The 26,752-nt window shown below is 43.3% G+C and overlaps 1 protein-coding gene across 1 annotated transcript in view; it reads right to left on the reverse strand.

Annotated features, from left to right (window-relative positions):
* The window catches only part of LOC144807923 (membrane-spanning 4-domains subfamily A member 4A-like), a 216,115-nt gene that overhangs the window by 44,435 nt on the left and 144,928 nt on the right, over positions 1-26,752 (reverse strand). The window contains exons 3-4 of the mRNA XM_078673520.1: positions 20,301-20,411; positions 8,691-8,747 (exon numbers count right to left, since the gene is read on the reverse strand). Of these exons, the coding sequence (XP_078529646.1) occupies positions 8,691-8,747; positions 20,301-20,411 (168 nt within the window). The remainder of the gene's footprint in view (positions 1-8,690; positions 8,748-20,300; positions 20,412-26,752) is intronic.

Below are 26,752 nucleotides of genomic sequence, written 5' to 3' on the forward strand. Positions count from 1 at the left end.
TATCATGTTGGATCCAAGGGACGCTGGACAAGATTACTGTATATGGAGCAGACTCCGGAGTTAAATTGATACAGGGGGGCTTCAGTAACTTGCCCTCCTGCCGAGAAGTGTTGTGCCCTCTAGTTTTTGGTTCTATACTATAATCTGTGGTTGCCGGTTTCTTTCTACCATCACTAGCTAGTGTTTCTGCTTCCTCCCTAACGCGATCAGTAACGGATATGTTTGCTATGCCTTTTGTGGTGACAATAGGAGGTGTTGTACATTTAGGCTAGTTGGTATAATGTGAGAAGTGGCTTTTGGGGGGCTCTTGGGGTCAAACAGGGGAAGAGGGGGCCCAGATCCATGTGAGGACTCTACAGCTTTTTCCAATAGTGCCGAATTGGCCAGTACAGCACTTTCCAATTTCTCTACATTCTCACTAATTTGTTTAACCCTCTCAAATAATGGAAGCAATAGAGATTTTAATTAATGTTCTAAAATGCCTTTAGGGAGTTGGTTAACTACGGGCTGGCAGGGTGTTTGCTTACTAATCCTATTTCTAGAATCGTTTGTGGGCGTTTGATGTTGTACTATAGGAAGAATTGGCTGGGTTGGAGTGGTGGTTTTTATAACTTTAGCACATCTGCCCTTTTGAATCCCTCCCCCGCGATTTCTTTTGCCAACAATAGATTTAGACTTATTGACCTTTCTCTTATTTGGTACTGATGGTACAAAATCATGAGACGGGTTAGGGATGGTGATGGAGGTAGGTTTGGGATGTCTGATACCTAGTAAAGATATGCTATCTGAGGTTGAATCCAATGAGGTGCTAATGGTGGACATGGCTGCCCCCGCCTTCTCCATGCTTGGGCCCAGGCTACGGTCGCTATCATCCTTCTGCTGCTGCTGCTCTGGGGATACAGCTGCCATGATTTTGCCCAATGAAGATCTTTTCGACAATAGCTCTAGGGACAACCTTTTTTCGGTAAGTACAATTTCATGTTCCAAAACACTTGCTGCCCTGGAGATGAACACGTCAAGAGTACCAGAAACAGAGCCCCCAACGCGGCCCTGTGCGATCTTCCTCCCATTCCATGAGCGAAGCGCCATTACTAGACACACCCTGAATGTTAAAGAGAATGGAGAACTGGTTTAGAACAGTATAGATATTCACAGCCAGCAGTAAAAATAAAAACAATGTAAAAGTAAGATAAACAAGTGCTAATAAGTACAAGAATGTCTCACTTCTTAAAACTCAATAATAAGGGGGGTGGCCCTGCCCGGCCTTTACCTGCCTCGGACGGCCGCTGACGGTCCCACCCTTGTCCCGGACTTCTCCAGGGACGCTCCCGTGCAGCGGATAGATACACGCTACAAATACCGTCAGCAGGGGGGCGGTGCTCAAGCCCCTCTGCAGGTGTGGGCGTCAGAGTGACTCCTGGGAAATGGAGTCCTGAAGATGGTATGTGTGCGTCTCACTCGCGGCTGGCCTCCGGTCACCTCCTTGTAAGCAGGCAAGTTCCTCGCTGTGCTCGGTTTGGCCCCAAAGAGCAGGGAAAGAATGTGGGACTGGCAAGCAACAAACAAACACCTGACGCTGCGGCATCCGCGAAGCGGGTGCGGGGAGGTGTTATCATGCGTCAGCCGGGGGGGCGGTGCTCAAGCCCCTCTGCAGGTGTGGGCGTCAGAGTGACTCCTGGAAAATGGAGTCCTGAAGATGGTATGTGCGCGTCTCACTCGCGGCTGGCCTCCGGTCACCTCCTTGTAAGCAGGAAAGTTCCTCGCTGTGCTCGGTTTGATCCCAAAGAGCAGGGAAAGATTGTGGGACTGGCAAGCAACAAACAAACACCTGCCGCTGCGGCATACACATCCCCTCCAGGTAGAACTGGCACAGCTTCTTTGAATATCTATAGTAAACACACTCATCATCCTCCTTCTCAACAGGATACACTGCCAAACCCCCTTTTTTCTGAACAGCCATTGGAAACCCAAGCATCCCCTTCTCAATGGGAAACACCAACGACCTCTCCTTCTCTGGATTATCGCTATGAAACCCAATCACCAGCTCCTTCACAGTGATGTCAGAGAGAGGTGGATCTGAGTCCCCAGAGAAGGTGCGACAACTGACTTCAGGATGATGCAGTTTTGAACTGTCCCAGCACGCTGTGCAGGAAGGTTGGAACAGGGATGGAGAGGTGACGTGGCACCCTAGGATTGGCCAAGGATACCTCGCTTCTGGTACCTTCAACTCTACTTTAAAAACACTTAAACAAGGGGAAGACATACTCTTTTTTGGTGTTTTTTTGTGCTTTGTTGCTGGACCATGGGGCTGCCTTGGACAACTGGAAGGAGGAACCTCTGAAGCCCAGAAAGGACCAAGGACTCTGCCCTGTTGACCCCAGGCGGTGCAAAAGGGGGTGGTGATGGACGGACCCTGTGCCTCATGGGAACAGTCCAGCCCGAACTGCCAAGCCATGCCTTCCCTGGACCGGAAAAAAGCTTCCTAGGACCGGTTTCTGGCATTCCAGCCGTCTTCCGCCAGGCTTGCTTGAATCCAGTGGCAAAGTGAGCAAGGGACTCACGTCTGAGCATACCCTGCCAAACGTATGGCGAACAAAGTGGTACAAAAGGGGTGGTGATGGACGGAGCATCTGAACCAATCAAACACTCACACCCAGTCAAAAGATCTGGGTTTAATTCATCACCGTTCTTTAGCCCACTCTGCCACCCCAGTTCAGACAATGCCATATGCAAATCAGTCTGACCCTGTGTCTCATGGGAACAGTCCAGCCCGAACTGCCAAGCCATGCCTTCCCTGGACCAGAAACAATCTTCCTAGGACCGGTTTCTGTCATTCCAGCCGTCTTCAGCCAGGCTTGCTTGAATCCAGTGGCAAAGTGAGCAAGGCACTCACGTCTGAGCATACCCTGCCAAACCTATGGCGAAAAAAGCGATACAAAAGGGGGTGGTGATGGACGGAGCATCTGAACCAATCAAACACTCATGCCAGTCAAAAGATCTGGGTTTAATCCATCACCGTTCTTTAGCCCCCTCTGCCACCCCAGTTCAGACATGTCCATATGCAAATCAGTCTGACCCTGTGCCTCATGGGAACAGTCCAGCCCGAACTGCCAAGCCATGCCTTCCCTAGACCGGAAACAAGCTTCCTAGGACCGGTTTCTGGCATTTCAGCCGTCTTCAGCCAGGCTTGCTTGAATCCAGTGGCAAAGTGAGCAAGGGACTCACGTCTGAGCATACCCTGCCAAACATATGGTGAACAAAGCAGTACAAAAGGGGGTGGTGATGGACGGAGCATCTGAACCAATCAAGCACTCACACCCAGTCAGAAGATCTGGGTTAAATCTATCACCGTTCTTTAGCCCACTCTGCCATCCCAGTTCAGATATGGCCATATGCAAATCAGTCTGACCCTGTGCCTCATGGGAACAGTCCAGCCTGAACTGCCAAGCCATGCCTTTGTTCAACGGTGTGCGTTGTTTGGGTTGCAAAAGACATTCCTTAGGCGTGTACTTGGCACGTTTGAGCGAATGCTTAAGGAGCTTCCTAGGGTAGCCTCTTTCTTGCATATCAGAACAAAAACAAAAAGCTTGTGCATGTCGCTCATACTCCTGCATATCTGAGCAATTGCGCCTGATTCTGAGTAACTGTCCATAGGGCAGATAAGCTTTTAAGCTACGCGGATGTGAGCTCCTATGGTGCAAAATAGTATTCCTATCAGTGTCTTTCTTATGTAATGATGTTATCAACCGTCCGTCCTCACATCTTAACTCAATATCCAAAAATGTCATGCGACTGGCACTATTTTCTATTGAAAACTTTATGTCTCTGTGCCTTATGTTAAGCCATCCGTGAAAAGACATTAACTCGGTCTGGCTCCCCTGCCACAGGAGCCAGACGTCATCAATGTACTGGTACCACTGTAGAATTTGTTGCCTGAAAGGGTTATTGGTATCAACGAACTTCTCCTCGTACTGCACCATGAAGAGCACCGCCATTTCTGGGGCGTAAGGACATCCCATGGCGGTGCCCTTCACTTACGTTATGTCCTTATACACCCAAATTCCCCAAGAGGAAGCACTAGAAGTCATGCAATTATATCTGGACCAAAGAGAAAGACCACATCGAGTCCCTACTGGTTTCATTTTGGAACTTGCGGCAATAGCATTGAAGAGAAACTATTTTACCTTCAATGACCAGTATTACATGCAAGTGAAGGGCACCGCCATGGGATGTCCTTACGCCCCAGAAATGGCGGTGCACCGATCCCGGATTAAGAAGCAGGTAATGTCTGCTCCAATGGTAGAACATTTCTGCGAAAAGGGCCACAACGAAAAACAACTCCAATGGTCTGTACTGTACACCATGAATCCCAAGTCTAAATGCCATGACGTCGAGCGAGTTCTTTTACAGAAAGAAGCATATCTTATTCTAAAGTTCAACAGCGCACAGACTGGCCTCAATAGCCTGTCTGAGATAGCGCATATATAATACATCCCTGGTTTGACCTTTGATCCTTTCGATCTATTTAGATAATTTTAAAAATTGTGGTCCATGCCCATGAGATGTGTTGAGAATAACATCGTATGATGCTCAAGTTGCAATATACTTCAAATCGTGAGAAGTACCTTTAGCATGGGGTACAGTACCAATGCGCTTCATAATTTATCAGCGCATTCACCCAAAATTTCATTAGTTTGATCGCAGTAGCACGATAAAATGGATACGCAAACATGTCGCGTATATATGTGTCTCCATGGCGCCTAGAATATGCGATTTGATTAAATGAGACTACAAGTCCCATAATGCAATTTTGCACCAGGAAGTATAAAACAAGTCCCATAATGCAATTTTGCACCAGGAAGTATAAAACAAACAGAAAAGTGCGGCGGCCATCTTTATTGAAAGAAAGCATACTCGAGCGCGGGCGTGCTGTGGCAGAGGAGCAGGTATTTACAAACACCGCCTTATCGTGGTCTGAGCATTCATTCAATATTTTTGAGAGATCTTTTTTTGAAATCGGCGTTTCGTTCTATTACAGGACGGTGACTGCGGTTTCTCCCTTTAAATCTTTAAGAACAAGATACTTCAGTAAGGTAGGTTAATTCTTTTGTGAGTTATATCCACTCCCTTAGAATGTTTTGAAAAAACCACATGATTAAAACCTATGCCATTACTGTTGTAGAATTACACCTTGATGGCGACGTCGTACAAGTAAAATTCGCCGTGCTATGGCAGTTCACAAAAAATAAGGTACGCTCCTCCCCTTTTTTTACATCTTTGACTGGAGCTTGATAATTAAAAGACCCGAGTGGGTTAAATTGAAAAGCAATTTCCCATCTTTTTTAGACATCTCTGTCTGGCCACCATAATAACTAGCGAGTTGGACCACAAGAAGATTAACCATCACGCCCCTCTTTAAAACAATTTTGGTATGTAGCTATCCTTTATTATCACTCCTTGCCCACGATTGGACAAAGGCACTCACTATGAATTTGCCTGTTAAAGTAAAACAATGTCTTTGCATCTTTTCAGATACAAAGAATAAACAGCCCTGATGATAGACCAGTGACTTTGTGCCTGGTTCTTGAAACGCGTCGGCAGTCTTTCTTGGGTGGAATAAATTGTCAACTTCACGACACTAGGGCCGACTGGTCCAGTATTTAAGCGTTTACAAGCTATTAAGTTGCTTATACCCCCTTGGAAATCATTTTTCTTCATGTTTTTTATTGTAATATTTGTTGGTTGTGATGTAATTATAATTTTTTGTAATGTTTGATGCAGAAACGTTTTTTTGTGTGTAAATAATGTTTGTCTTTTGATGTATGTACAAAGTGTATTTAGTCTTGTAAATATTCCAATACGAAGTCCTTTATTCTGTTATGATTTTTTGAAAATTTGAAAAAAAGCATAAAATGATAGACACTGAGTAATGCTGTCTAAGGGTGGTTACAATAAACTGGTTTCTTACCCTTCTTGAATATTGAATGAGTAATTGTGGTGTGGGCACTGTGTGTATTTGCAACTCAGTGATTGGAGGCATGGAGTGTCCGGGTGGGACCAGGCACACCAAATAGAAAATCAAAAGAAAATGGAGAAGGAGAAGCCCCATGCGGTGGTTTAGATAGTAGTGAGCCATTAAGCTATCAATATTATCATGCAGGGTGACTTATGGGTGCTCAGTATAGAAACTAAATGGGCTTTGGCATGCGAGCGGGGCAGAGCAGAAGTCAAGATCATTTTGACCACTGGGAAGGAGTCGGATCACTGTGAGCATCAGTGAAATGGTCACAATGAGTGTGAGTTACAGGAGGAACTACAATCACACTTTCCAGATTGACAGCAACTATTTTGTCAGGCAGTGGTGGTCCCTTTCATCTGGAGAAGCAGACAATAAGTAAAGTGAAAAGAGGGACATCTATGCACAATAAAGAATGTGTGCAGCTACCCCAGGAAGCTTCTGTTCCTAACCATCTGTGTGTGGCTGAAGGCAGGGGTCTTGGGAGGTACAGTGGATGGCATAGGATTTAGGGTAACACACACAAGGTGATGGACGGAATGTTGCACATTGGCAAAACATTCACCCCCAGTGATAGATCTGGGTTTAATCCTTCTTTATGTTGCTCACCACGCTACCCCAGTTCAGACATGGCCATATGCAAATCAGTCCTGACCCTGTGCCTCATGGGAACAGTCCAGCCCGAACTGCCAAGCCATGTCTGCCCTGGACCGGAATCATGCATCCTAGGACCGGTTTTTGGCTATCAGCCATCACCAGCCAGGATAGCTTGACTCCAGGGGCGTAGTGAGCACGAGACCCACGTCTGGGCATACCCTTCCCACATAGGGCAAATAGCAAAACACACAAGGTGATGGACGGAATGTTGCACATTGGCAAAACATTCACCCCAGTCACACATCTGGGTTTAATCCATCGTTATTTTGCTCACCATGCCACCCCAATTCAGACATGGACATATGCAAATCAGTCTTGACCCTGTGCCTCATGGGAACAGTCCAGCCCGAACTGCCAAGCCATGTCTTCCCTGGACCGGATTCAAGCATCCTAGGACCGGTTTCTGGCTATCAGCCATCACCAGCCAGGATAGCTTGACTCCAGGGGCGTAGTGAGCACGAGACCCACGTCTGGGCATACCTTTCCCACATAGGGCGAACAGCAAAACACACAAGGTGATGGACGGAATGTTGCACATTGGCAAAACATTCACCCCCAGTCACAGATCTGGGTTTAATCCAGCGTTATTTTGCTCACCACGTCACCCCAGTTCAGACATGGCCATATGCAAATCAGTCTTGACCCTGTGCCTCATGGGAACAGTCCAGCCCAAACTGCCAAGCCATGTCTTCCCTGGACCAGAATCAAGCATCCTAGGACCGGTTTCTGGCTATCAGCCGTCATCAGCCAGGATAGCTTGACTCCAGTAGTGAGCACGGGACCCACGTCTGGGCATACCCTTCCCTCGTGTAAGAAAAAATCATTGCCATGCAAAGTACTTTAAGTAACCCTTGGTGCCATTATATTTTATACAAAAGCATTGTGAGGTGAAATTCTATAACATAAATAACAAGGGTCACTACATCAAAAATATATTTTTCTTTTTCCCATTATCTGTAAATAGGCATAAAAAAATAATGTTTACTGATGCAAATGAATTATTTAAACTTTTCATCCAAGCATTTTGGCTTGCAGTGTTTCTACAGATGCATTAGTAAGTACATGCCAGTCATATGAAGGTGCCATGTGTAGGGGCCTCATTCTACGGGTCCACATTACATGATGCAGTCATACAACATTCTGAATTACTGAAATACCTTGTTCCCGTTTTAACTAACCCTGGGCAAAGCACTACGCTACGCTCACATAGTTTGCGAAGTTTGCGCAACTTCGCACTACGCGTACTGCACATAGCACTGTGCAAACATGCGTAGCGTGGCGTAGCTTAGTGCAGCGGTCATTTTTTGCTTGCTCGCGCTCCTCAATGTCAAGTTGGCGACCGCGAGCAAGCAAAATGACATCCTCGCAAGATTTTTTCCTTGTTCGCAATCAGCAACATCAAGTTGCCGATCGCAAGCATGGAAAATAAACCTCCCGGCGAGATTCTCAACGCGGGGAGGTCAGGTTTCTCATTGCGAGAGGTCGCGCATGCTCGCGACCGCTTGCGATGAGAAACTACCAGTGCGCGTTGAGAAAGCTGCAGATCGAGTAAAAATCTACTTGAGCAGCAGAAAAGTACAGCTCGCACTGTGCAAGATGCTGTTTTCAATGATTGCACAGTGCCGGATACTTGTCCGCAAGTGCACTTTGCGTAGCTATGGGTAGTGCTACTTCGCGAACTACGCCCACCCCTAGTTTTAACCTGGTGCAGTATTAGCTCCTCAGGGCAAGTTCCACAGGTTAAATCGGTAGATACAGTTGATGCCTCATGTATTATATAGCATCATACACCAATGCAAGTACCACTCTACACTGAAGCTTGAGCTATTAGTAATTAATCATTCTGAACTTAAATAACAGGGTTATGTCAGTCATAAATATATAAATACTCAACTGACTATATTCAATACATGGGACCAGTCTTGGTGAAGGGGCCTGCAGTGAACAGACAGCAACATAATATGTCAGAAAGGGTCGGCCACCTCAAGTAGAATTCAGGCTAAAACACTCTACTCACCAAACAGCGATTTCCCCTTTTCTCCGCCGAGATGGACAGGCCCCCGGAGATAAAGTACTGAGGGAAGAAGATAACATGCCTTCTATCAGTAATCGACATAATCAGTCAGTGGCTGCTGAGTCATTTCTTATTTTCCAATAAACTATTAAAAACAAGCAAATATCACTGGTTGTGAAAATGGTGACTATCCACCACCGACTCTTCAGCATAGTGTCACATTACCTAGATATTTTAGTGGTCACTCCGGATATATTCCCCAAGCCCCAAAAGGAAGCTGAGACCTATTTGGAGAAAAGGGAAACTGGAAGCCTTACTGCTGATTGATACTCCTGTGGGGAGTAAGGAATTATGCAAGGCCTGACAGAGAATCTATTACTTCTGCAGTACAATGACAAAGCCTTAGTCTGAACCCCAGAATTAATTCACACACACATTGTGTAATTGGTTAATGTATTCCATTGTATTGTGTGCTCTTATAAATCAGGAGAATAAACATTATTGCATTAATAGTAAGCATTTGCGCAATCATAACTCCTATCAGTGAAATTCACCACTAGACTATTCATCTGCTTGTTCCTGCCTGTTTGCTCTAGGTAATTGTCATGCTCCTGGTTGATACACTGCTTTGTTCTTGGTCTGGTCTGGGGCCTAGTGTACCTGGGTCCTCTTCCGTATTCTCCCTCTCCTGGGGCCCTGTCATGTCCCTAAAAAAGGATTGTATTGGTTGACTGGCTATTCCAACTGGGGAGCTGTGTCACAAGGGTTGAAAGGCATCGGGGGGCTTCCAACAGCACAAGGCCCCCCGATGCCTTTCAAAGCTTGGGGCACAGCTCCCCAGTTGGAATTGAGGCAACACAAGACCCTTAGCCCTACAAACCCATACTTGACCCACATACAAATGTGGAAGCGGTATACTGATGACATTCTGACATTTACATTCTCATTATATGGAATGGTGATGAAGAAACAGCACACCAGTTTTTGACATGACTAACTTGCCAGAACAAATTCCTTAAGTTTACACACACAGAATATAACAAGGAATTGATGTTCCTAGATCTGAGCATTATCTCAGAAAATGGCAAACTGAAAACAACAACACATAAAACCTACAGCAAACTACTGGCTATTGGTTTGCCAGCTTTTATCCTAGACATCTCAGAGAAAACCTCCCATTGGACAATTCCTCAGACTCAGATGTAATTGGTCTAATATAAATGACTTCAAAGGACAAGCAGAAGGTCTGTGCTCCAAACTGGAGGAGAGAAATTACCCTCCCAAAATCATTTCTAAAGCACTAAAAAGGATCAGAAACAATATTAGAGAGGGCCTTCTGGAAGTGAGACCTCCAAAACCAAGGGAAGAGAGACCAATATGTATCACTACCTACAATATAGCATCCAAACAAGCAAACAAAATACTCAACAAGCATTGGCGTATCCTGAACAGTGGTTCCCTGAATTTCCTAAAACCAATGTTTTTACATAAACGTGGAAGGAGTCTGTGAGACATGATAGTCCAACCCAGACCACGTAGTAAGGATAACTCAGGTACATCACAGAGATTACTCTTCCCTCTCACGGGTCACCACCTGTGCGGCAATTGCAGTATCTGCCATCTGACCACCACAACTAAAGAACTAAAATTCAACAACAATACAACTTGGGAGCAGAGACAGTTCACAAACTGTAAATCAAATGTGCTATATACATGATCACCTGTATGTGTCATCACCACTACATCAGGATGACAAAATGCATTAATACACGTATCTGTGAATATTGCAACAACTTGAGATGTGACCGGGCCACGACTAAACTGTCTGCACACTAAATGGAGATAGGACACTGTGGTGATGTGCATTGCGCAACTTGGAACTATCCTATGTCATTGTGAATGTTCCTTGCACAGTGTTCTAGTTGGGGCAGTTATTTCCTTGCCATCGGCCTGCCTGCTGGGACGGCTCTCCCTTCCTGCAATAAACTACATCTGAAGAATATCTCCTCGTGTCCAGACCTCGTCTTTTCACTGGCGACTGAGGACGGGATCTACCCAGCGACCCTGCCATCTTACCAGGAAGAACTTTCAACCCTTACCGTTTTTTTTTCAAAAACTCTACAGTCTTCCTTCACGCAAAACCGTGAGTACATTTCCAAACCTAACTTACAAGCACTCACTCGGGAGAGCGCGGGAGAGCCGTACCCATTTTCTAACACAGTAATCTACTCCTCTGCTTCCGTACGAAAAGCACAAAAAACCACAAGGAAACCCCACCGCTCCTCTCAGAGATCCCTCTGAATTAAACAATCTCCAGAGAGGTTTTCAAGGTCCGTATAGCACACGCAACTGTTTAGAGTGAAAATAAAAAGACATTAAATTATTTATAGACGCTGGTATCCTCACCGTATTTCACCGTGTTGAGGAGATCTTCACTCGACGCTGCGTCCACTGCAATGATGATGTCGGGGAATCTTAGGCGAATGACGCGACCAGCTGTTTGCCCCTGACCAATCACAGGCGCGCTTCCACACATCCACGTTCTGTGCTAGCTCGCGTGTTACTTTCCATAGTAACCAACTTACTACCAACCAAATCCGGCACTGGATCGTCATCTGCACATGAATTGACCAGTTAAGAGGGGAATCGCAATGTCCACACGTCGGACACTTTTACCATCTCCTATTTTTTTTATTTAACAAAATAAGTAAACTCCGAGATCAAATTCCTCACTCTACCAGACAATTCCTGTAATGCTGCGCTGACACACACAGCATCTACACGTGTTTGTCAAGCATTTATTTCTTTTTCATTTCACCGCGTTTAAAATGCAGAGTTCGTCTGTTTGAACAAATTCTCACGCTGCCTCGGAATTCAAAGCGAAAGACAAGATTTTCTGTCTCATACTGCCATCTAGTGACAGAAACTGGAACTAAACCAGAATTGGACAAAAAAAAATTTTTTTCCTTTCTTCAACACAACCCATTGCTTCTGTGATACACACACAATTATTACAGTGTGTACAAATTTTTGCGGCATATTACTTCTGTGATATGCTCACATTTTTGTGGGTAGAAGTAAATTCTGGGGATTTCACATTTTTCACGACCAGTACTTATTTTATTTTATTGAAGGTCCAGAACATATTCTAATTTTCAAACAACTTTTATTGAAACTTATCCAAACTATCAAAATTAATCTACATCTCATCAGTAACTATTCCATTTAACTATGCAAAGTGTCACCCCATCAGCTCCGTTCTTGCAGGTACCTGGTGATCCTCCTTTGGAATGGAAATTATGGGTCAGATCGTTCATGGCTTACTTGGGTGCCATTGATGGTCAAAGATATAGACCGGAGAGGAAAAAGAACCTCATGTACTACCATTTGGGGGTCAAAGGTCAAAATGTTTTTGATCATTTACCTCCATATGATCCACCTGAGGGTCAAGATCCTGATGAATTTGAAATAGCTAAGGCGAAATTAGAGAAATATTTTACTAAAACAAAAAACTTAGTTGTACATAGGTATAAGTTTTTCACAAGGACACAAAAGAGTGATGAAAATATTGATACCTTCATAACTGCTTTAAAAATTTTAGCTGCAAATTGTGAATTTGACAATTTCACATCACAGCTCATTAGAGATCAGCTTGTTGCACGTTGCTATTGTAAGGAAATTCAAAAGAAGTTGCTAACGTGTAAAGACCCCTCATTAGATAAGGCGGTAGATATAGCTAAAAGCATAGAAACCTCTATGGATGATGTCAAACAGCTGGAAACAGCCTTGTCCAATACCACAATTTCTGGTGCTATGTCCAGTACCACAATCTCTGGTGCTATCTCTAATTCTGCTGCAACCAGAACTCTTTTTGTACCGCGTGGCAATTTCAGAAGACCCAATTTATCTAGAGGTGGTAGATTCAGACAGTCTGACTCTAGAATGTTCTGCTATAGATGTGGTTCTTCCTCTCACGTCTCTTCCTTTAAGAACTGTCCTGCAGCCAACCAACAATGTGGACAGTGTGGTAAAATGGGGCATTTTGCTAAGATATGCATGAGAGGCAGGAGAGGAGGCACAAGAGGAAATGTTCGATGTGTCATCAATGATGAAAGTATGAACGAAAATGGTGACAATTTTTCGTATGAGGGTGATCTTTCTCATGAAGATATCATGCATCAAGAATATGTAGTAGTAGTCATGGATTCCCATGACAAAAGTATTTCTCATGACATCCCTGATCCCGAAGTTGATGTTATCATTGGAAAAGATCACGTTCAGTTGCTAGTCGACACTGGTGCACACATAACCATTATTTCACAAGATAAATACACCAAATTTTGGCATAACAAGTGTTTATTACCCCCAGATATCCTTACTGTGGCCTTTGAAGGCAGTAGAATTAATTTACTTGGATTTTTCTGGGCCGACATCAATGTATTAGGAGTAACTATCAAGGGGAAGGTGTATGTGGCCAAGAAAGGAATTAATGTTCTTGGTCTTATCCACCAAGCTGAAATAGGTCTAACTATCAAGCCAGGATTAGCTAATCCAGTTTTCATCGACAAACAGATTAAAGACACTCCTGTTTCCGCGATTACTAATAATACACTATGCACTCATGCGCACTACACTTGGGAACAAAAGTTTAGTAGAATTTTTGAGAACCGTCTTGGAAAAATCACGAACTTTCAGCATAAAAGACAATGTTGTTCCTACCAAACACAAATTACGCAATGTTCCTTTGAGCATCAGAAGCGATCTGTCTAAACATTTGAAGGCTCTGTGTGATCAAGGGATCATTGAAAAAGTCGAATCTACTCTATGGCTTACCCCCATTGTCTTAGCCAAGAAGAGGTCAGGAGATTTGAGAATGTGTGTTGACTTACGCACCCTAAATGAAGCCATTTGGGTTGATGGGTTTCCTTTGCCACGAATTGAAGACCTTATTGCCAAAGTGGGATCATCTTCGTGGTTTACGAAACTTGATCTCAAAGCCGCCTATCATCAGGTAGAATTGCACCCTCAATCTAGACATCTCACTGCTTTCGTCACTCCTGATGGTGTTTTCCAATTCTGTCGTCTCCCCTTTGGGCTGGCATCAGCCGCAGCAGTCTTTCAAAGACTCATGTCAGAAATGTTTGCCCATAATCCCAATGTAGTTGTCTTTCAAGATCACATTCTCATCTTTACCAAAACAGAGAGTGAGCACGATCAAGCAATTAATGAAGTTTTCGAAGTTCTCGAAAATAGAGGTTTAACCCTGCAGAAAACTAAATGTATTTTCAAGGCCAAAGAAATAGAGTATTTAGGACATATCATTTCAGAAAAAGGTATCAAGCCTAGGCCTGGTTTGGTTAAGAGTATTATTGAGGCACCGGCTCCTCAAAACAGGGAACAACTGTTGTCTTTCCTCGGTTTGTGTGAGTTTTATGCAAAATTCATGAAAGATTTTGCCAAAACTACTGAATGTTTCAGGTCTTTACTAAAGAAAGGAGCTATTTTCGAGTGGTCAGAAGAATGCAAAAAAGGTTTCCAGATTATCAAAGATCATATACTTTCGGCTCCAGCTTTACAAGCATTTGTTGAAGGAAGACAAACTTTTGTCACAGTTGATGCATGTGAGTATGGTTTGGGTGCAGTTCTTTCTCAATGTTCTGGCGGGAAGGAGCATACAGTTGGCTTTGCCTCCCGCACCCTCCGTCCTGTGGAACGGAAGTATTCCGTCATTGAAAAAGAACTTCTAGAATGCACATGGAGTGTGGAGAAATTTAAATCGTATTTGTGGGGCAGATCTTTTGTTCTCAGAACGGATCATCGACCTTTGGTTGATATCTTAAATGGAAAAAATGTCAAATGCACGACAGCTCGTTTAGCAAGGTTGTCCACGAAATTACGTGAGTTCTCCTTTAGCGTGGAATACATACCTGGAGGAAGAAACAGCAGAGCTGACTGCCTTTCCAGGCTTCCCATAACTGACAGTGATGAACAAGATTGGGAGACTGAGGTAGAGGAGTGTTTTGTTGCTAATGTCTGTCAGGAACCCATTTCTTTTCTAGAGGATGATTGGATCAAAGCACTAAGTAATGATGTAATCCTTAAAGAAGTTTCCTCTCTTATCAAAAAGGGGTGGCCGAAAGAGAAATGTCTTTCTCCCGATCTCCAAATGTTTTGGAAAATTAACACTGAGCTTTCAATGGAAAATAGTGTAATTGTCCGTGGTGACAAGTTAGTTCCTTCATCATGTTTTAGAGAGAAAATTATTTTGGCAGCACATTTGGCCATCTCGGTGCTACCATTACTAAAAGAAAAGTGAGGTCGGATTTCTGGTGGCCAAAAATGGACTCTCAGATAGATGAGATGGTTAGATTATGTCCACGTTGTAATGCCAGTGACAAGGTATTAGTGTTGGAAGGTGTTGTTGAATCTAAGGTTCCTGTTCCAGGTTGTGCTTGGCAGAAGTTGGGAATGGACTTCTTGGGACCATTCCATGTCCTTCCCAACAACTCCAAATATTTTTTGGTTCTCATTGATCATTTGTCAAGGTGGGTCGAAGTTGAACCAATCAGTATACCAAATTCCAAAAGTGTCATTGATTGCTTGAACAGTATCTTTTTGAGAGAAGGTTATCCAGAGGAAATCTTAACCGATAACGGAGTTCAATTCATCTCTCATGAAATGAACTCCTTTTTGAGATCGTGTGGTATCAAACACACCAGAACTCCTCTTTATCATCCGCAAAGCAATGGCAAGACTGAAAGATTTAATAGAGTTATCGTGGAGTGTGTTCAATCTGCTTTCAAATCTAGAAGCTGCGTATTTAAAGCAGTTAAAGATCTTGTATGGTCCTACCGCACTTCCCCTCATTCTGCTACCAATTATACCCCTTTTGAACTCATGAGAGGGAGGAAAGCTTGTTCACAAGTATATCCTTTCTGGATGGTAAGAAATTTTCACCAAAGTGGCGACATGAGCAATATGTGGGATGCTGCTCATAGAAAATCCTCTGATGTGTGTTCTAAACAGGTTAAACCTGGAAAGAAAATGTCTCACAACATTCAGATTGGAGATTGGGTTAAAGTTAAAAATCCTGTTTTAGTTAGGAAAGGTCTTTCAAAGTTTTTAGATTCTCAGCAAGTAGTGGATACTCGCAAGAATGCGGTCAGATTGACCAATGGCAATTGGTGGTGTACTTCCCAAATCGCAAAAAATCCCTCTGGTTTTTCAAGTAATGTCAACTTTAAAAATGTTTCGGAGGGGGATGGGGTTAGGAAAAGTACTAGAATGTCTGTCAGACCTAGCAAGTTGCGAGATTATGTTTAACCCTGTTGTACTTTTCACTTGAATCCAACAAGCTGCAAAGTTATGTTCAACCCTATGGTACCCCTCATTTACTTTCCCATGATCTGTGTTTTACTTTCACTGTAATTGATGTTTTGATGATTCTCTTTCCAAAAGAGGGGAGGTGTGGTGATGTGCATTGCGCAACTTGGAACTATCCTATGTCATTGTGAATGTTCCTTGCACAGTGTTCTAGTTGGGGCAGTTATTTCCTTGCCATCGGCCTGCCTGCTGGGACGGCTCTCCCTTCCTGCAATAAACTACATCTGAAGAATATCTCCTCGTGTCCAGACCTCGTCTTTTCAGACACACAATGCAGGACCTTCGCTGGACCGTCCTTGAAAAAATTTCCAATGACTCAGAACTATTTGAAAAGGAACAACATTGGGTTTTTAGATGAAACATCCATACCAATTGACTGAACAAGAGCATACCCTGGAGCCACTTCTCTTGAATACACTTACCCCGCCACTAAACAACTGTTTTTTTACCAATGGGAAGCTTGTCAGAATACCTTTCCCAAGCTCTATTCAGGATCTATTTAATTGTGAAAAAATTCCCATAAGACCATCTTAAGACCCAGTTGTAACATGTTTATTTTGGATTTTTTTTTTATCTAATACCAGATGCGACAATCTATTTCTGAAGATCAAGGTACAGCCCGTGGAATGATAGCTGTAACATCCTGGCTGGGTCTCCTAATTACAATCCCTGCACTCTAATTTTAATACTAGCTCTTAAGATAGTTTGTCCTCTGCACCATTGTAGGTTGTAGATATATAATTTTCTCATCCCACTACCACATAGTATAATCTAGTTAGTTTGGGTCATAGGACTCTTCGCATAATATCCACTTAAGAGTGAATATCCTCTCATCTCCTGATGTTTTCCATTTTTTCCAATTTCTTGCTTTTCTGCATTTTTATTTTGAGGGACTATTTTCAACACTCACCTTATAGACCGACTGACGTAATTGAGGGAAGATGTGCAACTTTTGCTCTTAGCAGAGTAAATATGCCTAACATTCACTTTGCAGACCTGTTGACTAAATGGAGGGATCATGTCTTCCTTGAACCTCTATGAGATGTGTGGGAAGTGCCTAACATTTTTTGCAGGAAATTAGCTTCTTCGGATTCCATTTTTTTCAGAATTCGATGCCTTCAATAGTTAACAAGTTTTGATCTGATATGAGTTTTTTATTACATTTTTTCACTTGAATAAACCAATCTTTATTACCTTATTTACCAACTTTTTAAATCTCTCCATTAGCGGTCCAGCTGGTCACTTGAACTCGCATCACTGTGAGCTTGAGTAACCAGGAGTGGTGCCACCACGGGCAGCCATTTTTGTAAGGTGAACACACTAGTTTTTCCCTAGCATGCCGACGCTGGTAATTCACAAGGCAAGGGAGTAGCTTTTTACAAAGTGAGTACGGCATTGCCGAAACCCCTGAAAAACGAGAACAATATCCCCATTTTTCTTAATACTTGCGACAAATTTTGAGTGCTAATCTCAATCCTTGTTTTACTTTTTCAGTGTTTGACTACAATCGGCCCTTCCCCAGTTGAGCTCATGGGGACATATTTTGGCATAAAAAATGTATGTTCTAGACCGTGTTTCTGGATCTTTCCTACATTTGACCACATATCATCTTGACATATAATGGTCTGCATAGAAACACCACTAGTACCTAACATAACGATATTAGCTACGTTTGGCATTCTGTAAGTCTGTGAAAATTGATCTAGGATTACACTTTTGGTGAACCGGTACCACAGACAAGAGAATGCTTTTTCTACCATAGCAAGAATGTGCTTGAGACTGAGTGTGTTTTATGTTCAATGTTTTGTATTGTCTTGGTTGTCATCACAAACCTGATTATAGGTAGCACTGGAACAGCCTACGATAAAGCTAAAGTCGTCTAGCACAGCGGCAGAAAAATATATCACATGTTTTCCACATATGGTGATGTGTTTTTTTGATTCACTAAATATTAAATAATTTTTCTGTCCTACCTTTCCAGATCTACAAGAACTTTTACTGAAGGGGTATCGTACTTTATGTATATTTTCCTTAACACTTATTAAGAAGACCTATTTGGTGTCACTACCAGGAGTGGTACTAGGGATCAGTCTATGGTCCTGACGAAAAGCCTTTGGGTAATGGCCTGAAAAGGGTTGACTGTGAGATACACACACATGCATGTGCCTCTCATTTCCCCATTTTTAAAAATACAAGCAAGAGGATTGAATAAAATATTTGTTCCTACTTAGCCAGGTATTTTTAACCCTATAATAGACCCTCCCACTTTTATACCACCTATCTCTTTATAGTATTCAACTAAAAAGTGCTCTCACGTGTTCGTCGTTCGCAGCACGCCCCATCCCGTAGGAGGATGGGAAGAACCCTATGATGAAGCATGCCACATGTTGGTGGGTGACAGTTATTTTAAGGAAACTTTCCAAACTTTAAGGAACAGTGGATCTATAGTCCATTTAGCACAGAGGAACTCAGTGTATTCTTTGATACAAAGACTTGATAGTGATAAGGCCAGTGGTACTCTTTATTAGAAAGATCAGATAGTGGTAACTAAAATGGTGATATTAATGGTTGTAGTCGATCAATCAAACAGGATTTATAAAGTGCAGATTATCAACCATAAGGGTATCCATGCACTGAGAACCAAGCTGCTTGGGTGGGTCTTGAGTTCCATTCTGAATTCCTGAGGGTGAGGTTCGGAGATGAAGGGGGTGGCTGTTTACGGACATTGCAGAGAGGGAGAAGGAATGTCCTCTGCTGTTGGTTAGGCAGATTGGGGGGGTGTGAGTGAAGGAGAGGGAGGAGGGGAGCAGGAGTCTGGTGGCTTGGTGGAAGCTCAGACGGTGTTTGATGCATGCTGGACCTTGGATGTGTAGGGCTTTGTAGGTGTGGACTAGTATTTTCAATTGGCATTAGTTGTGATTGTGGTTACAACTATTCATCGTAGAGGTCTGATAGTATACTTTCACTGTAAAGCTATGTTGAGGTAATCTTCACAATGAAATCTACCTTACACTGGAGAGCTATGCTTGAGTGTTCACCATTATGATGGACACTGTTCATGCAAAGAGGCTGCAAGGCTTTTGCAATGTACATGTAGATTCATTTTGCATCTGGTGGCAAATTTAGAATTGACAAAGAATGCTCTGTGCATTATGTAGAATTTTTTAATACATTTTAAGTAGAAATGTTTACAGAGTAACCAACAATTACATAAGGACATAATCAGCTGAATGTGCTGAAAGTAGTGCACAAAACGCTGTATATGAAGATAATGAGACTAGTGAGTTAAGAAAATAGATCGCAAGAGTGCTACCATGATGGTGATTTATATGACATATTGTTCCTTGTGTCTTGGAAGTGTTGGAGTGGGGAGGAGTAGTATGGCGTGACAGTATTAAAATTAGGAAGAGAATAAAGGGAAAACTCATAGTTTTTAATGCAGGAGAGGAGATTTAGCTCTAAGATTGAGCAGAAGAGCATTCCAATGAAGTGGGACATGAAGCTAGAATGTTTAATTGCAGGCATGTGTGTAGGGAGGGTAAGGTTAAGAGATTACAGAACTCTAGAGTTTGAAGGGATCTCAAATCTCAAATAGGGCAGAAAGTCAGCTGGCCTGTCCTACGTGAATGGTGCTGGGGAACACAGACATTTCAGCACCATCAGCAGCACACATTCACACATGAGATAATTAATTCCACATGAGCGAGAGGTCCCACCTGATGGTCGAGATGGCAGATGGAGATGTGACAAAAAACTGTTAAATGACAGGCGGCAATTCCAGGTGAAGGGAGGGCCAGGTTTTCAGCCTGCCAATATTTTGCAGATGTTGTGTCACACATTTTTCATGCAGTAGAGTATGCCCCATTATCTTCCTTCCAACTCTTTGTTTTATACACCTTTTTCAGTTCCCATCCGGTTATAGATTCCTAAAGGACCCAGTTGTGTCACAAAAACATTACCTGTGCCCTTGTGTCTCAGCTTCTCTAGGTTGTCCATTTTCCTTAGTTCCCGCTCATTATGGGCATTTTCTACCTACTTTCACACCAACTACACACCAGAATGGTCTGCTAGAAGGAGACAATATTGCCTTTTGATATCAGCAGTGCTTGGGATTAAAGGTCAGCCAAAGGTTACAGTTAAAAAAAAACATGTAACATTCCAGAATTGATTTCTGGAAGCCTTGTTTAGGTTCTTGTAGAAATAGCTTGGCTTTAAGACACAGATACTTACAAACACAGCACTCCAGAATGGTACACCACTGTAAATGATAGCCTTGACATAACCAGAGCACAGTATGCCACCCAAGCAGATACTGACTATTCCAATCATGATCTGCACCACCTAAGAGAGAAGACAAGGAAGAGTGAGAGATATTGGAAGGTCCAAACCATGCGTCTGGTGTCTTGCATCTGTATTCTAGATCACACATTTTGTGGGGAACTACAACAATGCATGGGAACTACAGCAACATATACAGAAAGCACATCTATTGAGCTATATGAAATGAGAACGTTTGGTAATTTTGCAAGGCAATTATCCATGGCATCCTGAGAGCCTATATGAAAAGAAAAGTAGCAATCACACATCTGCTTTCCACACAATGACCAGATAATCCCCTGGGGCCATGTTACACTAAGTGTCCTGGGGGCACAACACACATGTGCCTGCTTTCCCCAGCATTACAGTGCTGTGGTATTATAGAAGGATCTACAGATGAGTGTACATCTCCTTCTCTAGAGAGGGCATCTCTCTATAGGTTGATAGAGAGGAGGAATCTGTCATTATATGGTGAAGTGATTCCACCCTCACCTAACACATCCTACAGATTCTGCAATATCTGTTAATGTAGAGACAAGCTCTTGTGATCGCTAGAAATATTTTGAATACCCAACCTGAACATCATGCTAATATGGTGTGCTTTGTGGGACAGGCTGATAAGGATGAGCTGCAGTATTGCAAATTGCCAGGTCACACAAACTGAATGTACATTGACTGTGCTTCAGGGCTATGTCTGTGTACATCCTGTACATATTTAGGTGTGTGTCTACTGCAACTTTAAATTGAGATTGAGATATTGTTTACTAATTGAATTTCTACTTCAGACCAAATGGCTACAACATATAGTTACACTCTTGTAACTTGTGCACGCTGAGGATGGGACATTGGCATTCTGAGCATTACTACCGCAGTGTTGAAAGTGAGAGCATTTCATCCTCCACGCAAATGGAGAAAATCATTTTAGTTCAAGCACCCATCTCAGTTTATATTAAGTGGATCAGACTCTATCAAAATCACTGTCCTGTGCTTCCACTGATTCCTCCTGGCCTGATGAATTCTGGGTGCTGCTCACTCATTACCAAAGCTCACCCACAGGCTGCAGAACATCCAGAACGCCGCCACAAGACTAGTCCTAAACCTGCCAAAATGCTGCCACATCTCCCAGCACCTGCGCACACTCAACTGGCTCCCCGTTGAAGCGAGAATCACTTTCAAGATACTCATTCACGCACACAAGGCCCTCCACGGCACCAGACCAGCATACCTGAATAGCCAACTCACATTTCACGCACCCCAAAGGACCCTACAATCAGTCCAGCTCTCCGACGCTGTGGTCCCCAGCACCAAAAAGACCCGATGGAATGCCCTTCTGCTCCACCTCAGACAGACAACATCGCTCTCCATCTTTGCAAGAAACCTCAAAACCTGGCTCCTGGACAGACCCCCTCCTTGATGGAATGGTACCTGCACCCCCCCACCCCTAGCACCTTGAGCCCCTTACAGATGAGTAGTTACGCTTAACACATCCCTGATTGATTGATTGATTGAAAGTAAAGAGCATTTTGCTTTGCCACATGACCCCCAGGTCTACTTATCAAAGACTGTGTCAGTCAGTGATTGAAAGTGGAAGATATATGTGCAGAATTGTCACACAATCTCCAAAAAAAGATGAAGTTTATTGCTCCTGCATAGTTTAGGCAGATTCAACCCTTGACCAAGGGAATGGGGCGAATTCCACTTCATAGCTACTGGCATCGAGATTCTTGACCATAAGCTAGCTTGAAAGGAACTCTAGGTACATCCAACAGAAATTTTCTGCTGGAACTCAGTTCATGGTGAGGACAGTATCAGTGATGGCTCAATATTAATTGACAAGGAGTAAAAAAGACTTTTCTCCCAGGTACATAGACTTAAAAACTATTTATTAATTGACAGCAAGCTGACAAAGAAGCATCAGTGTAGGAGTTGCTTGATCCTTTATCCATAAACTGCAATTTAAGGATCAAATGTGCAGATAGATCAAGGCAGATACATTGTATTAGATCAGATAGTTCATGTTGACCCATTTAGAAACTGTATCTTATTACAAAAAGAAAAAAGATGAAAAAGGAAAAGATAAATAATTCACTTCAGTGAATGAAGTTGAAAGAAATATGTCCTCGACAACTTCTGTAATTGGATCTCTCATCGTTATGGTCAAGGCTGAGTCAATTTTTATGCCTAACATTTTTACCAACCTGCACAGGTGTAAGCTTGGGGTTTAGGGATGTAGGCCAAAATTGAAGCAACGGTTACATAGGACAGAATATGTTGCTAATGTCACTAGGTTACTTAGGTGGTTGTGACTCCAAACATTCCACTTTCGAGAGGCACTTAGACAGTTCTTTAGCACTGTCTTGAGTATCCCCAGTAATCCTAACAATTATTTGGGCATCATCAGCATATAGAAAAAAGCTGAAACAAAAGACTGAATAAGTCATTAAGATCATAGATTGAATAGCATTAGAGACATGATAGAAGCTATTTTGACACCACAAGGTCAGGGTCTTGCTGCGGAAGCCTGGGGGGTGGCGAACATTGGAAATATCTATCTGTGAGAGATTGGGTTTTTGGTTTACTAGGGGATGAGAACCCTGGTCAAGCAACAGCCACAATCCCCACCAGGGTGTACCACAAAATCAGTAAATTAACCTGAGATTAACCATGAGTAGCTTAGCACAAAAGGCAGTCAGGCTTAATTTAGAAACAATGTGTAAAGTATTTATGCGGAACACAAACAGTAATAACGTGAAAATACTGCACAAGAAAAATCTAACACCAATTTAGACAATTAGAGTAAATATTAATAAATTATTTGACATCTAAATGACAAAAATATAATCAGTAGAAGAGGAGTTATGAATTCTCAAAGTGTTTAGTAAAACATAGTGCCTAAAACATCAAAGAGCCAACTGCAGACATCTAGTATAGACCGGGTCAAAGTAAAAAAATATGTATGAACGTGATAGAGCGCGTGTCACATACAAGAAGTGGATGGGGCCTGGTCGGCACTTACCTTTGGACTCAAAAAAATTTCAAGAGAAATCTTCTGAGAAGGTAAAGTTCTGCGGAGCAATGCTCCAAGGAAGGAGTTTTGTCATCGAAGAGCCGCTGGACGAAGTTGTAGTGAAGATTTCTATGTTCGGGTTCAGTCACTTTTATGGAAGTCGAAAATCTCCATCTGAACGAGACAGGAGCCTGTAACCAATGAGAATTCCAGGAGGCAGGATACCCCTTTGGTGAAGAACCGCTGAACAGGATTTGATGCTGTGGGGAAGAATGTATTAGGAGCTACTATGAAGTCAGGTCAACTGGCGATGCACCTTGGGCATATTGATGAGCAGATTGGTCCTGGTCTTCCCTAGGTTCTCAGAGCAGTTTTCTGCCAAAAATGTATTACGTTCCAAGTTTTGGATTTTGGGAATCTAGGCACCTTTAGCACCACCACAAAGGGTCCAAAACTGTAGGAGCATACGTTGGGGGTTAGGACTCACTCAGTCTGGGTCCAGATGCAGGTTCAAGGTGGTAGAAGCCTGTTATGATGCTATGGCTCTGAACAAGAGGCCAGCAAACTTGGAGTCACTCTGGTAGTCCTGGGTTCAGGCGATGAAGAGTTCAAGGCATAGTCCAGGGAGCAAAGCAGTCCTTCCAAGTGCAGCAAAGCAGTCTTGTGGAGTGCGGATCAGCAGTCAATCTTCTGAGAGTCCTTTCAGAGGTTCAGAAACTGAACTGAAGAGTAGCTCTGAGGGTCTCCTTTTGATACAAGGTGCTTTCCTTGAGGGAGAAGAAGTTACTAGAGGTTTCTGTTTGAAGTGCTTGGAATTGCATGACTCGCCTGCCCTGGCTCTAGGCTGGCTGCAGAGATAATGCAGTGGTGACAAGCCCTTTGTGTGAAGGCAGAGCACAGCCTATTCAGTTGCAAGTGGTTCTGTGCCCAACTCCTCCCCCATCCTTATAACAGATGGACCATTCAGGAACACCTAATCCCTCTGTTGTTTGAGTGCCTTGGATAAATTTACATTCTGAAAGGAAGCAGATCACACGGGCCAAGGCAGGTAAGAGGTGCTTTATTCAGTCCAGCCACAGCAACTCCCCGGCAGCAACTGCAGAGAGCAAAATCATGACAAGTGTTCCACGCAGGGAACATTCTAGTGCAGAACGCCATGACAGGCTAGAGAAATCCCAACACACCTCCCTTTCTTCATGAAGAAACAAAAGAGAAAAAGTTGAGAGTAGGAAAAGATAGGAACTAAAGAGAGGTAAAAGACAGAAGCAAAGAAGATGAAAAACAGAAGCAAAAACAATACACAACATACCCCTCACGTAAAACCAGCATTGCTTTACCCCATCATATAGTCCTGAAACTTTGCGGGAACAGATCTGACTCTGTGGGAAGTTTCCCTCTGTGGGTCAGAGACAGGAACAGGAGAGCGCACAACACTGCCACCAGCCATGCTAGGAGAAGCAGAGGAAGAACCTACCCCTGACCGCTTGCTGACACTCTCAGCCATGAAACCAGGCACAACAGAAACCATACTCTTGTTCCAAACCCTTCAATCCTCCAACACCACAACACAATCCTTCACTTCAGACACCTTCTTAGGAGAAGAAAACCGCGACTGCCCCTTATGGAGAAAGCCGGGTTTCTTTATCCTCACCCAGTCACCATCCTTCACCTTAGAAGGAGACAAAGCATTCGATCTAGTGTCATACTTTCTTTGAACTGAAGCTCTGACATCTGCAACACCAGCTAAACTCGCGGCATCCACAACTTTCCTAGACATCCATTCTTTGTTTAACTTGGTACCAGCAACCCTTCCCCGCAACACCAGTTGAAACATGTGGAGTGGTCCATACGGCCCATAACATGTCGCTAACTGCTTGACGCCAATGCAAACCATTCACCAACGCCAGTTGAAGATGCTCCTTGACTACACGGTTGAAACGCTCAACCAAACCGTTGCTACGAGGATGATAGAGTGACGTGCAAATATGTCTAATACCAACCTCCTTGAAGAATGAAGACATTTCAGCAGAAACTAACTGCGTACCATTATCAGATACTATCTCCTCAGGAAAACCCTCCCTGGAGAAGATGTCACGTAAAAATGTAATCACCACAGATGAACTGATAGAATCCACAAACCTAACCTCAGGCCACTTGGTCATGTAGTCAACCAATACCAAGACATACTTGGGAGTAGAACCAACAAGGACATAGGGTCCGGCAATGTCCAAAGCCAGCTTGGACCAGGGAATATTCTTCACTATAATAGGTTCAACAGGCAAAGGATGGGTAACCTGTGACTTGTCGCTAACAAAACATTCACAACAATCATGAACAAAATGCTCGACATCCTTGTTCGCTGATGGCCACCAAAAGTCTTGCCTCACCCTACGTTTCATGGAACTAATACCAGGATGACCTTCGTGAGCGAGACCTAGAATTTTACCACGAACCGAAAGAGGTACAACCAGCAAACTCCCTCTTCTCAGTATTCCATCCACAAGGGATAATTCATCCTTAACTCTCATGTAAGGAACAATTGCAGACGGACAATCTTTTTCACACGGCCAAACTTTGCAGAGAAGGTCAATAACCACCTGCATATCTGCATCTGAAGCAATCCCCTCTAGCCACTCACACTCAGAAAGAGCACAACCAGCAGAGTCACACAAAAAACCAACAGCACAAACCACTTCCAAGTCATCACACACAAAACATTCGTCACTATTGGAAAGGGGTAGCCTGGATAAGCAATCGGCAACCAAATTCTTCACCCCAGCCACATACTCAAGCTGATACTGGAACTCTTGCAACCTGCATTGCCATTTGGAGATCCGTGGGGTTGCCCTGCCACACTCTTGGTCATGAATAAATCAACTAAAGGCTTGTGGTCAGTCCTCAAGATAAATCTGTTCCCCCAGAGAAAATTCTTGAAGTGCAATACCCCCCACCACAATGCCAAAGCCTCCTTTTCGATAGTGGAATACGTTCTCTCGGCACCCCTCAAAGTTCTGGAGGCAAAAGCAATGGTTTCCTCAAGTCCATCACCCCCTCTCTGCCTGAGAACAGCCCCCAAACCTACATTACTGGCGTCGGTGGAAAGAATACACAAGTCATTGATGTTGAACAATTTCAGTGGGCGAGCTCCAACAATTTCTTGCTTAATAGCATTGAAATTGCTATTGCAATCATCATCCCAAACAAACTTAGCACTCTTTTTAAGTAAGCCACGCATAGCAGCAGTTTTGGAAGAGAAGTTCTTAACAAATTTGGAGTAATACTCCACCAAACCAAGGTACGAACTTAGCTTATCCTTGTTCGCAGGAACGAGAGCATTTTGAATGGCATCAATAATTTT

This window comes from Lissotriton helveticus, chromosome 1_2, assembly GCF_964261635.1.
Source record: "Lissotriton helveticus chromosome 1_2, aLisHel1.1, whole genome shotgun sequence".
NCBI lineage: Eukaryota > Metazoa > Chordata > Amphibia > Caudata > Salamandridae > Lissotriton > Lissotriton helveticus.